The sequence below is a fragment of the Lipotes vexillifer genome, unplaced genomic scaffold (genome assembly GCF_000442215.2).
Source record: "Lipotes vexillifer unplaced genomic scaffold, Lipotes_vexillifer_v1.1 scaffold2385, whole genome shotgun sequence".
NCBI classification, from domain to species: domain Eukaryota; kingdom Metazoa; phylum Chordata; class Mammalia; order Artiodactyla; family Lipotidae; genus Lipotes; species Lipotes vexillifer.
Genome location: NW_006794923.1, coordinates 171327 through 185463, shown reverse-complemented (window position 1 = coordinate 185463; position 14137 = coordinate 171327). Strand labels below are relative to the sequence as shown.

Here is a 14137-nt window from a genome sequence, read left to right as displayed (position 1 = left end):
CTGGGTGGGGAAGAGACGCCCCCAGGAGACCTACACGCAGAGGCGGGGCCAAATCCAAAGCTGAGCCCCTGGGAGCTGTGAGAACAAAGAAGAGAAAGGGAAATCCCTCCCAGCAGCCTCAGAAGTAGCGGATTAAAGCTCCACAATCAACTTGATGTACCCTGCATCCGTGGAATACATGAATAGACAACGAATCATCCCAAATTGAGGAGGTGGACTTTGGGAGCAACTGTAGACTTGGGGTTTGCTTTCTGCATCAATCTGTTTCTGGTTTTATGTTTATGTTAGTTTAGTATTTAGAGCTTATTATCACTGGTATATTTATTGATTTAGTTGCTCTCTTCCTTTATATATATATATATTTTTTTTTTCTTTTTCCTTTTTCTCTTTTTGTGAGTGTGCATGTGTATGCTGCTTTGTGTGATTTTGTCTGTATAGGTTTGCTTTTACCATTTGTCCTAGGGTTCTGTCTGTCCATTTTTTTTTAGTATAGTTTTTAGCACTTGTTATCACTAGTGGATTTGTTTATTGGTTTGGTTGCTCTCTTCTTTTTTTAATTGCTTTTTAATTTTAATAATTTTTAAAATTTTTAATAATTTTATTTTATTTATTTATTTTCTTTCTTTCCTTTTTATCTCCCTTTTCTTCTGAGCCGTGTGGCTGACAGGGTCTTGGTGCTCTCGCTGGGTGTCAGGCCTGAGCCTCTGAGGTTGGAGAGCCGAGTTCAGGACATTGGACCACCAGAGACCTCCCAGCCCCATGTAATATCAAACGGCGAGAGCTCTCCCAGAGATCTCCATCTCAACGCTAAGACCCAGCTCCACTCAATGACCAGTAAGCTCCAGTGCTGGATGCCCCACACCAAACAACTAGCAAGACAGGAACACAACCCCACCCATTACACCTAAACCAACTAGAGAAAGAAGAACAAAAAAACCCAAAGTTAGCAGAAGGGAAGAAACCATAAAGATCACATCAGAAATAAATGAAAAAGAAATGAAGGAAACAATAGCAAAGATCAATAAAACTAAAAGCTGGTTCTTTGAGGAGATAAACAAAATTGATAAACCATTAGCCAGACTCATCAAGAAAAAAAGGGAGAAGACTCAAATCAATAGAATCAGAAATGAAAAAGGAGAAGTAACAACTGACACTGCAGAAATAAAAAAAATCATGAGGGATTACTACAAGCAACTCTATGCCAATAAAATGGACAATCTGGAAGAAATGGACAAATTCTTAGAAATGCACAAACTGCCAAGACTGAATCAGGAAGAAATAGAAAATATGAACAGACCAATCACAAACACTGAAATTGAAACTGTGATTAAAAATCTTCCAACAAACAAAAGCCCAGGACCAGATGGCTTCACAGGCGAATTCTATCAAACATTTAGAGAAGAGCTAACACCTATCCTTCTCAAACTCTTCCAAAATATAGCAGAGGGAGGAACACTCCCAAACTCATTCTACGAGGCCACCATCACCTTGATACCAAAACCAGACAAGGATGTCACAAAGAAAGAAAACTACAGGCCAATATCACTGATGAACACAGATGCAAAAATCCTCAACAAAATACTAGCAAACAGAACCCAACAGCACATTAAAAGGATCATACACCATGATCAAGTGGGGTTTATCCCAGGAATGCAAGGATTCTTCAATATACGCAAATCAATCAATGTGATAATCCATATTGACAAATTGAAGGATAAAAACCATATGATCGTCTCAATAGATGCAGAAAAAGCTTTTGACAAAATTCAACACCCATTTATGATAAAAACGCTCCAGAAAGTAGGCAAAGAGGGAACTCACCTCAACCATATATGGGCCATATATGGCAATATATGGCCATATATGACAAACCCACAGCCAACATCGTTTTTAATGGTGAAAAACTGAAACCATTTCCACTAAGATCAAAAACAAGACAAGGCTGCCCACTCTCACCACTATTATTCAACATAGTTTTGGAAGTTTTAGCCACGGCAAACAGAGAAGAAAAAGAAATAAAAGGAATCCAAATCGGAAAAGAAGAAGTAAAGCTGTCACTGTTTGCAGATGACATGATACTATACATAGAGAATCCTAAAGATGCCACCAGAAAACTACTAGAGCTAATCAATGAATTGGGTAAAGTAGCAGGATACAAAATTAATGCACAGAAATCTCTTGCATTCCTATACACTAAAGACAAAAAAATCTGAAGAGAAATTACGGAAACACTTCCATTTGCCATTGCAACAAAAAGAATAAAATACCTAGGAATAAACCTACTTAAGGACACAAAAGACCTGTATGCAGAAAACTATAAGACACTGATGAAAGAAATTAGAGATGATACAAACAGATGGAGAGATATACCATGTTCTTGGATTGGAAGAATCAACATTGTGAAAATGACTCTACTACCCAAAGCAATCTACAAATTCAATGCAATCCCTATCAAACTACCAATGGCATTTTTCACAGAACTAGAACAAAAAATCTTAAAGTCTGTATGGAGACACAAAAGACCCCGAATAGCCAAAGCAATCTTGAGAAAGAGATACGGAGGTGGAGGAATCAGGCTCCCTGACTTCAGACTATACTACAAAGCTACAGTCATCAAGACAGTATGGTACTGGCACAAAAACAGAAATATAGATCAATGGAACAGGATAGAAAGTCCAGAGATAAACCCACGCACATATGGTCACCTTATCTTTGAAAAAGGAGACAACAATAGACAATGGAGAAAAGAGAGCCTCTTCAATAAGTGGTGCTGGGAAAATTGTACAGCTACAATGTAAAAGAATGAAATTAAAACACTTTCTGGGCTTCCCTGGTGGCGCAGTGGTTGAGAGTCCGCCTGCCGATGCAGGGGACACGGGTTCATGCCCTGGTCTGGGAAGATCCCACATGCTGTGGAGTGGCTGGGCCTGTGAGCCATGGTCGCTGAGCCTGCGCGTCCAGATCCTGTGCTCCACAACGGGAGAGGCCACAACAATGAGAGGCCCGTGTACCGCAAAAAAAAACAAAAACACTTCCTAACACCATACACAAAAATAAATTCAAAATGAATTAAAGACCTAAATGTAAGGCCAGAAACTATCAAACTCTTAGAGGAAAACATAGGCAGAACACCTTATGACATAAATCACAGCAAGATCCTTTTTGACCCACCTCCTAGAGAAATGGAAATAAAAACAAAAATAAACAAATGGGACCTAATGAAACTTCAAAGCTTTTGCACAACCAAGGCAACCATAAACAAGACGAGAAGACAACCCTCATAATGGGAGAAAATATTTGCAAGTGAAGCAACTGACAAAGGATTAATCTCCCAAATATAGAAGCAGCTCATGCAGCTCAATATCAAAAATAAACCAACTCAATCCAAAAATGGGCAGAAGACCTAAATAGACATCTCTCCAAAGAAGATATACAGATTGCCAACAAGCACATGAAAGGTTGCTCAACATCACTAATCATTAGAGAAATGCATATCAAAACTACAATGTGGTATCACCTCACACTAGTCAGGATGGCCATCATCAAAGTCTAGAAACAATAAATGCTGGAGAGGGTGTGGATAAAAGGAACCCTCTTGCACTGTTGGTGGGAATATAAATTGATATAGCCACTATGGAGAACAGTATGGAGGTTCCTTAAAAAACTAAAAATAGAACTACCATATGATCCAGCAATCCCACTACTGGGCATATACCCTGAGAAAACCATAATTCAAAACGAATCATGTACCACAATGTTCACTGCAGCACTATTTACAATAGCCAGGACATGGAAGCAACCTAAGTGTCCATCGACAGAGGAATGGATAAAGAAGATGTGGCACATATATACAATGGAATATTACTCAGCCATAAAAAGAAATGAAATTGAGTTATTTGTAATGAGGTGGATGGACCCAGAGTCAGTCGTACAGAGTGAAGTGAAGTCCGAAAGAGAAAAACAAATACCGTATGCTAACACATATATATAGAATTTTTAAAAAAAGGTTCTGAAGAACGTAGGGGCAGGACAGGAATAAGGAAGCAACATAGAGAATGGACTTGAGGACACAGGGAGGGGGAAGGGTAAGCTGGGACGAAGTGAGAGAGTGGCATGGACTTTTATATACAACCAAATGTAAATTGGCTAGCTAGTAGGAAGCAGCCACATAGCACAGGGAGATCAGCTCGGTGCTTTGTGACCACCTAGAGGGGTGGTATAGGGAGGGTGGGAAGGAGACGCAAGAGGGCGGGGTTATGAGGACATAAGTATATGTATAGCTGATTCACTTTATTATACAGCAGTAACTAACACACCACTGTAAAGGAACTATACTCCAATAAAGATGTTTAAAAAAAAAAAGTGAGCTTAAAGTCACTGGGCTTATCAGAATTTTTACACAGAAACAGGGGAAGTTTACTTCCACTATTAAACCTGTTTTAAAGGGACACTGGAGAACTAAAATGAAATTATGTTTTGATCAACATTGTGAGGAGTGCTTAATCAATATATTGCTTTCATACATAAACAAATCAGTCTTTGGGAAACTACTGGTGCCATGTGGGATATGAGGTGGTAGAAAAATCCCTTTTTCCTAGGAAAGTGCTGTGATATCAATTATCCATTTATTCTGTTTTATTTCCTTTATAGCACATTATCTGTATCTGAAATTATCATGTTCACTTGCTAATTTATTTATTATCTCTCTGTAGGGTAAAATTACTTGAAAAAGTAAGCTACCCGAGAGCAGGGAGTTGGCCTGCTTTGTTCACTGGACATCCCCAGGGCACAGACCTTTAAAGTAGGTTTTCAGCAAGCACAGTAAGTTGAAGAAAGAGCACAAAGTGGCTCGTACCTGGGTAGAGATTGTAGACTGCCATTTTATACTCCTCCTTTTTCCGTACAGTGAACACATGTCCACTGAAATGAATAGAATGGATATTTTCATTGCTGCCCATGCTGAGCAGATACCATCGGATCTTTTGATCCTGAGCCATTGCTAAACCAGGTAGTGTATCCATCACATAGCCATTGATTGCTGGAGAAAGAAAACAGAGAAAGCTGTTAAAATCTATTGCATTTCTTTCCCTCCACTCCAGTCAAAAAATATTGATTCCTATGAGGATTCCACTCCCATACATATAGTCTCAAATCATACAATGTCGAAACCTCAGGCTCAAGGTTCATTTCACAGTGAGTAATATTTGGGTGTGGAATATATTACCATGGAAGCGATACTTTTCTCTAAAAGTGGGGTCCTCCATCTGGATGTTGCAGGGAGCCCTGCAGTTCCTTTCCATGTTTTCAGTGAAGTACCAGCTCTTGGTCTCATCAAAAATAGTGAAAAACAGAGCAAATTCCTGCACTGTCACTTGTCTCCCATGGGCAGCACTCAGAGTGTTTGTGCGGCAGATCAGAAGGGGTCCAATCAAGCCTGAGTGCACATCTTTTTCCTGAAAGACACCAGTCCTGTGAGCAAAAGTTCTCTCACCCATGAACCAGAGTGGATTTCTCATTAACTTTTATGCCACTCCAACCCACTCCCCATATTCCCACAGTACAATTTCTTCCTCTTTAGTAGATTCCAGAGCGATATGTCTAAGTCATAAATATGATGACAGCTCCCCTATTTAAAGCTTCCCATTATGCTTAGGATAAATACCAAACTTCAAACATAACACAAAGACTCTTTCTTTTAAACCAGGAAGAGGCCAGCACAACATAGACCTGCTTACCAGATCAACATCAGAAAAATAAGCCCAGGCTTTGCAGTCAAACTCATCTTTCGTTGGTGCCATATGATGCTGCACTTTCCAAAAGTAAGTTTTGGTTTCATTAGGCTTGACAAACTTTTTTCTAGGTTCTGCTCCTTCCCTCTGATCTTCCTCATAAGAAATAAGGCTAGAATAGAAGGAGTAGGGACGAGATGCCTGGTTTTTAAATGTTACCTGCAGAGCAAGAAAAAAAAAGAAAAGAAAAGAAATTAAAAAAGCAAGTGTTATGTTTTAAGATCTTGTAAAGTTCTTAGGTTAGGGTTTATATCCCTAATAGCAATGCCGATTTGGGGGGGGTTTATCCAGGTTTTTAATAGCTGGAGGAAATGGTACAGAGTATGGATGTTGTTAGAACCCAAACCTAAAGATCTACAAAAGAAACTGAGACATTTTTGAATTCCAAAATCTTTATGGCATGAACTCAAAGTTGCAAAGGAGAAAATTTCTAAATACTTAAAAGCAATTCCAATGTAAAAGGGAAAATATCAGCACAGGGGTTTTAAGAGACCAGAACCCTGGGAACTGACACCCTTAAGTTAAGGTTCTTCATGACAAATGCCAGGATGAATACTTAGGATATTTAAAGAAGACTTGTTTTTCAAATTAAAAAATATTATACATTTTCATGCGACATATGGAAAGTAAAATAAAATTGAAGTCAGAAAAAAATTCACTTACAATCCCATAATTTTAGATCCTCCTATATCCTTCATGTAAACAATCAATTGGGACAATGGATGACTGTTTCTGGAAAAAATAAAACTACCTTGATCTTTGGCTCACACACACCAAAACCAAATTCTAGTCTACAGGAATTATTGATGGAGTAAAAAGTTAAATGTTAAGAAATTAAACTGTAGAAGAAAGTTGAAAAAAGTATAGGTGATTTTAAGAAAAAAGAAATCTCTGTATAGGGAAGGATTTTTATAAATAAAAAAGCTATGCAAGTGTCATAAAGGAAAGATTTACGGGTTACTACCTAAAATTTCAAACCTGTTTTATTTTAAAAACCATTATATACAAAATTAAGAGAAAACAAACTTGGAAAAATATTATTCACTAAAATGATCAATGATCATTAATATATCAATGATCTATAATATACAAGGTAATATAAATGAACAAGAAAAGCACTCCCTCCAAAAATTTCAACTATGCAAAGGACATTAATAGATAATTCATTAGAGAAAGTCTTAAAATGTTCACGTACATTGCACTCCTGGAATTTTATCCTAGGAAAAGCGTTGTGGCTGCAGCATTACTTAAATAGTTAAAAAAAAAAAAAGAAACTATCTAAAAGGTTGTGCAAAGTAGACGGTTAAGTAAACCATAAAATCATATAATGGACTAATATTCCATCATTTAAAAATATATGTAGGGTTTTTGTTTCCTGGTGCGCGAGGAGAGGGGATTAAGAGCGCTGCTTAAAGGAGCTCCAGAGACGGCGTGAGCCGCGGCTAACAGCGCGGACCCCAGAGACGGGCATGATACGCTAAGGCTGCTGCTGCCGCCACCAAGAAGCCTGTGTGAGAGCACAGGTCACTCTCCACACCCCACTTCCGAGGAGACTGTGCAGCTCGCCACTGCCAGGGTCCCGGGATCCAGGGTCAACTTCCCCGGGAGAACGCACGGCGCGCCTCAGGCTGGTGCAACGTCATGCCGACTTCTGCCGCCGCAGCCCCGCCCCGCACTCCGTGCCCCTCCCTGCCCCCGGCCTGAGTGCGCCAGAGCCCCCAAGTCAGCGGCTTCTTTAACCCAGTCCTGTCCGAGCGGGAACAGATGCCCTCCGCGACATACATGCTGAGGCGGGGCCAAATCCAAAGCTGAGCCCCGGGAGCTGTGAGAACAAAGAAGAGAAAGGGAAATCTCTCCCAGCAGCCTCAGGAGCAGCGGATTAAAGCTCCACAATCAACTCGATGTACCTGCATCTGTGGAATACATGAATAGACAACGAATCATCCCAAATTGAGGAGGCGGACTTCTAGAGCAAGATTTATGATTTTTTCCCCTTTTCCTCTTTTTGTGAATGTGTATGTGTATGCTTCTGTGTGAGATTTTGTCTGTATAGCTTTGCTTCCACCATTTGTCCGAGGGTTCTATCCATCCGTTTTTTTGCTCTTAATAATTATTTTTTTATTTTAATAACTTTATTATATTTTTTCTTTAGTTTACTTTATCTTCTTTCTTTCTTTTTTCCTTCCTTCCTTCGTTCCTCCCTCGCTCCCTCCCTCCTTTCTTTCTTTCTTTCTTCCTACTTCTAACCTTTTATTCTGAGCCGAGTGGATGAAAGGCTCTTGCTGCTCCAGCCAGGAGTCAGGACTCTGCCTCTGAGGTGGGAGAGCCAACTTCAGAACACTCGTCAAGAAGAGACCTCCCAGCCCCACATAATATCAAACGGCGAAAATCTCCCAGAGATCTCCATCTCAACACCAGCACCCAGCTTCACTCAACGACCAGCAAGCTACAGTGCTGGACAACCTATGCCAACCATATAGCAAAACAGGAACACAACCCCACCCACTAGCAGAGAGGCTGCCTAAAATCATAATAAGTCCACAGACACCCCAAAACACACCACCAGACGTGGACCTGCCCACTAGAGAGACAAGATCTAGCCTCATACACCACAACACAGCCACTAGTCCCCTCCACCAGGAAGCCTACACAACGCACTGAACCAACCTTAGCCACTGGAGACAGACATCAAAAACAACGGGAGCTACGAACTTGCAGCCTGCAAAAAGGTGAACCCAATCACAGTAAGATAAGCAAAATGAGAAGACAGAAAAACACACAGCAGATGAAGGAGCAAGATAAAAACCCACCAGACCTAACAAATGAAGAGGAAATAGGCAGTCTACCTGAAAAAGAGTTCAGAATAATGATAGTAAAGATGATCCAAAATCTTGGAAATAGAATGGACAAAATGCAAGAAGCAGTTAACAAGGACCTAGAAGAAATAAAGATGAAACAGACAATGATCAACAACACAATAAATGAAATTAAAAATACTCTAGATGGGATCAATAGCAGAATAACTGAGGCAGAAGAACGGATAAGTGACCTGGAAGATAAAATAGTGGAAATAACTACTACAGAGCAGAATGAAGAAAAAAGAATGCAAATAACTAAGGACAGTCTCAGAGACCCATGGGACAACATTAAACACACCAGCATTCGAATTATAGGGGTTCCAGAAGAAGAAGAGAAAAAGAAAGGGACTGAGAAAATATTTGAAGAGATTAGAGTTGAAAACTTCCCTAATATGGGAAAGGAAATAGTTTATCAAGTCCAGGAAGCACAGAGAGCCCCATACAGGATAAATCCAAGGAAAAATATGCCAAGACATGTATTAATCAAACTGTCAGAAATTAAATACAAAGAAAACATATTAAAAGCAGCAAGGGAAAAACAACAAATAACACACAAGGGAATCCCCATAAGGTTAACAGCTGATCTCTCAGCAGAAACTCTACAAGCCAGAAGGGAGTGGCAGGACATACTGAAAGTGATGAAGGAGAAAAACCTGCAACCAAGATTACTCTACCCAGCAAGGATCTCATTCAGATTTGATGGAGAAATTAAAACCTTTACAGACAAGCAAAAGCTGAGAGAGTTCAGCACCACCAAACCAGCTTTACAACAAATGCTAAAGGAACTTCTCTAGACAAAAACACAAGAGAAGGAAAAGTCCTATAATAACGAACCCAAAACAATTTAGAAAATGGGAATAGGAACATACATATCGATAATTACCTTAAATGTAAATGGACTAAATGCTCCCACCAAAAGACACAGATTGGCTGAATGGATACAAAAACAAGACCCATATATATGCTGTCTACAAGAGACCCACTTCAGACCTAGAGACACATACAGACTGAAAGTAAGGGGATGGAAAAAGATATTCCATGCAAATGGAAACCAAAAGAAAGCTGGAGTAGCAATTCTCATATCAGACAAAATAGACTTTAAAATAAGGACTATCAGAAGAGACAAAGAAGGACACTACATAATGATTAAGGGATCGATCCAAGAAGAAGATATAACAATTGTAAATATTTATGCACCCAACATAGGAGCACCTCAATACATAAGGCAAAAACTAGCAGCCATAAAAGGGGAAATCGACAGTAACACATTCATAGTAGGGGACTTCAACACCCCACTTTCACCAATGGACAGATCATCCAAAATGAAAATAAATAAGGAAACACAAGCTTTAAATGATACATTAAACAGGATGGACTTAATTGATATTTATAGGACACTCCATCCAAAAACAACAGAATACACATTTTTCTCAAGTGCTCATGGAACATTCTCCAGGATAGATCATATCTTGGGTCACAAATCAAGCCTTGGTAAATTTAAGAAAATTGAAATTATATCAAGTATCTTTTCCGACCACAACGCCATGAGATTAGATATCAATTATAGGAAAAGAGCAGTAAAAAATACAAACACATGGAGGCTAAACAATACACTACTTAGTAACGAAGTGATCACTGAAGAAATCAAAGAGGAAATTAAAAAATACCTAGAAACAAATGACAATGGAGATACAACGACCCAAAACCTATGGGATGCAGCAAAAGCAGTTCTAAGAGGGAAGTTTATAGCAATACAAGCCCACCTTAAGAAGCAGGAAACATCTCGAATAAACAACCTAACCTTGCACCTCAAGCAATTAGAGAAAGAAGAACAAAAAAACCCCAGAGTTAGCAGAAGGAAAGAAATCATAAAAATCAGATCAGAAATAAATGAAAAAGAAATGAAGGAAACAATAGCAAAGATCAATAAAACTAAAAGCTGGTTCTTTGAGAAGATTAACAAAATTGATAAACCATTAGCCAGACTCATCAAGAAAATAAGGGAGAAGACTCAAATCAATAGAATCAGAAATGAAAAAGGAGAAGTAACAACTGACACTGCAGAAATACAAAAAATCATGAGGGATTACTACAAGCAACTCTATGCCAATAAAATGGACAATCTGGAAGAAATGGACAAATTCTTAGAAATGCACAAACTGCCAAGACTGAATCAGGAAGAAATAGAAAATATGAACAGACCAATCACAAACACTGAAATTGAAACTGTGATTAAAAATCTTCCAACAAACAAAAGCCCAGGACCAGATGGCTTCACAGGCGAATTCTATCAAACATTTAGAGAAGAGCTAACACCTATTCTTCTCAAACTCTTCCAAAATATAGCAGAGGGAGGAACACTCCCAAACTCATTCTACGAGGCCACCATCACCTTGATACCAAAACCAGACAAGGATGTCACAAAGAAAGAAAACTACAGGCCAATATCACTGATGAACATAGATGCAAAAATCCTCAACAAAATACTAGCAAACAGAATCCAACAGCACATTAAAAGGATCATACACCATGATCAAGTGGGGTTTATTCCAGGAATGCAAGGATTCTTCAATATACGCAAATCTATCAATGTGATTAACCATATTAACAAATTGAAGGAGAAAAACCATATGATCATCTCAATAGATGCAGAGAAAGCTTTTGACAAAATTCAACACCCATTTATGATAAAAACCCTGCAGAAAGTAGGTGTAGAGGGAACTTTCCTCAATATAATAAAGGCCGTATATGACAAGCCCACAGCCAACATCATCCTCAATGGCGAAAAACTGAAAGCATTTCCACTAAGGTCAGGAACAAGACAAGGTTGCCCACTCTCACCACTCTTATTCAACATAGTTTTGGAAGTTTTAGCCACAGCAATCAGAGAAGAAAAGGAAATAAAAGGAATCCAAATCGGAAAAGAAGAAGTAAAGCTGTCACTGTTTGCAGATGACATGATACTCTACATAGAGAATCCTAAAGATGCTACCAGAAAACTACTAGAGCTAATCAATGAATTTGGTAAAGTAGCAGGATACAAAATTAATGCACAGAAATCTCTGGCATTCCTATATACTAATGATGAAAAATCTGAAAGTGAAATCAAGAAAACACTCCCATTTACCATTGCAACAAAAAGAATAAAATATCTAGGAATAAACCTACCTAAGGAGACAAAAGACCTGTATGCAGAAAATTATAAGACACTGATGAAAGAAATTAAAGATGATACAAACAGATGGAGAGATATACCATGTTCTTGGATTGGAAGAATCAACATTGTGAAAATGACTCTACTTCCCAAAGCAATCTATAGATTCAATGCAATCCCTATCAAACTACCACTGGCATTTTTCACAGAACTAGAACAAAAAATTTCACAATTTGTATGGAAACACAAAAGACCCCGAATAGCCAAAGCAATCTTGAGAACAAAAAATGGAGCTGGAGGAATCAGGCTGCCTGACTTCAGACTATACTACAAAGCTACAGTAATCAAGACAGTATGGTACTGGCACAAAAACAGAAAGATAGATCAATGGAATAGGATAGAAAGCCCAGAGATAAACCCATGCACATATGGTCACCTTATCTTTGATAAAGGTGGCAGGAATATACAGTGGAGAAAGGACAGCCTCTTCAATAAGTGGTGCTGGGAAAATTGGATAGGTACATGTAAAAGTATGAGATTAGATCACTCCCTAACACCATACACAAAAATAAGCTCAAAATGGATTAAAGACCTAAATGTAAGGCCAGAAACTATCAAACTCTTAGAGGAAAACATAGGCAGAACACTCTATGACATAAATCACAGCAAGATCCTTCTTGACCCATCTCCTAGAGTAATGGAGATAAAAACAAAAATAAACAAATGGGACCTAATGAAACTTCAAAGCTTTTGCACAGCAAAGGAAACCATAAACAAGACCAAAAGACAGCCCTCAGAATGGGAGAAAATATTTGCAAATGAATCAACTGACAAAGGATTAATCTCTAAAATTTACAGGCAGCTCATGCAGCTCAATAACAAAAAAATAAACAACCCAATCCAAAAATGGGCAGAAGACCTAAATAGACATTTCTCCAAAGAAGATATACAGACTGCCAACAAACACATGAAAGAATGCTCAACATCATTAATCATTAGAGAAATGCAAATCAAAACTACAATGAGATATCATCTCACACCAGTCAGAATGGCCATCATCAAAAAATCTAGAAACAATAAATGCTGGAGAGGGTGTGGAGAAAAGGGAACACTCTTGCACTGCTGGTGGGAATGTGAATTGGTTCAGCCACTATGGAGAACAGTATGGAGGTTCCTTAAAAAACTACAAATAGAACTACCATATGACCCAGCAATCCCACTACTGGGCATATACCCTGAGAAAACCAGAATTCAAAAAGAGTCATGTACCAAAATGTTCATTGCAGCTCTACTTACAATAGCCCAGAGATGGAAACAACCTAAGTGTCCATCATCGGATGAATGGATTAAGAAGATGTAGCACATATATACAATGGAATATTACTCAGCTATAAAAAGAAACGAAATTGAGCTATTTGTAATGAGGTGGATAGACCTAGAGTCTGTCATACAGAGTGAAGTAAGTCAGAAAGAGAGAGACAAATACCGTATGCTAACACATATATATGGAATTTAAGAAAAAAATTGTCATGAAGAGCCTAGGGGTAAGACAGGAATAAAGACACACATCTAGTAGAGAATGGACTTGAGGATATGGGGAGGGGGAAGGGCAAGCTGTGATAAAGTGAGAGAGAGGCATGGACATATATACACTCCCAAACGTAAGGTAGAGATAGCCAGTGGGAAGCAGCCGCATGGCACAGGGAAACCGGCTCGGTTCTTTGTGGCTGTCTGGAGGGGTGGGATAGGGAGGGTGGGAGGGAGGGAGACAAAGAGGGAAGAGATATGGGAACATATATATATGTATAACTGACTCACTCTGTTATAAAGCAGAAACTAACACACCATTGTAAAGCAATTATACCCCAATAAAGATGTTTTTGTGCCCCGGTCCGGGAAGATCCCACATGCTGTGGAGCGACTAGGCCCGTGAGCCACGGCCGCTGAGCCTGCGCGTCCGGAGACCGTGCTCCGCAACGGAAGAGGCCACAACAGTGACAGGCCCGCGTACCCCGCACCAAAAAAAAAAAAAAAAAAAAAAAAAAAAAAAAAAAATATATATATATATATATATATGTAGGAAGTGTTTTTAATGACATAAGAAATGTTTATGACATATTTATTTAAAAAAGGATGATCCATTGTATAATTTTGAATACATAAATAGAATACATAGGAGAAACATAAGGACATACAGCAAAATGATAATTATGGTATTATTTTTCAACTTCCTTATTTTCTATACTTTGTTTCAAAAGTGAGAATACATTATTTTTATTAAAAAAATTATTGGAGTATAGTTGATTACAATGTTTGTGTTAGTTTCAGGTGTACAG

The 14137-nt window shown here is 38.7% G+C and overlaps 1 protein-coding gene across 1 annotated transcript in view; it reads right to left on the bottom strand.

Annotated features, from left to right (window-relative positions):
• F8 (coagulation factor VIII) overlaps positions 1–14137 on the bottom strand; it is a 121091-nt gene that overhangs the window by 32010 nt on the left and 74944 nt on the right. The window contains exons 16-18 of the mRNA XM_007467355.1: positions 5736–5948; positions 5225–5453; positions 4856–5038 (exon numbers count right to left, since the gene is read on the bottom strand). Of these exons, the coding sequence (XP_007467417.1) occupies positions 4856–5038; positions 5225–5453; positions 5736–5948 (625 nt within the window). The remainder of the gene's footprint in view (positions 1–4855; positions 5039–5224; positions 5454–5735; positions 5949–14137) is intronic.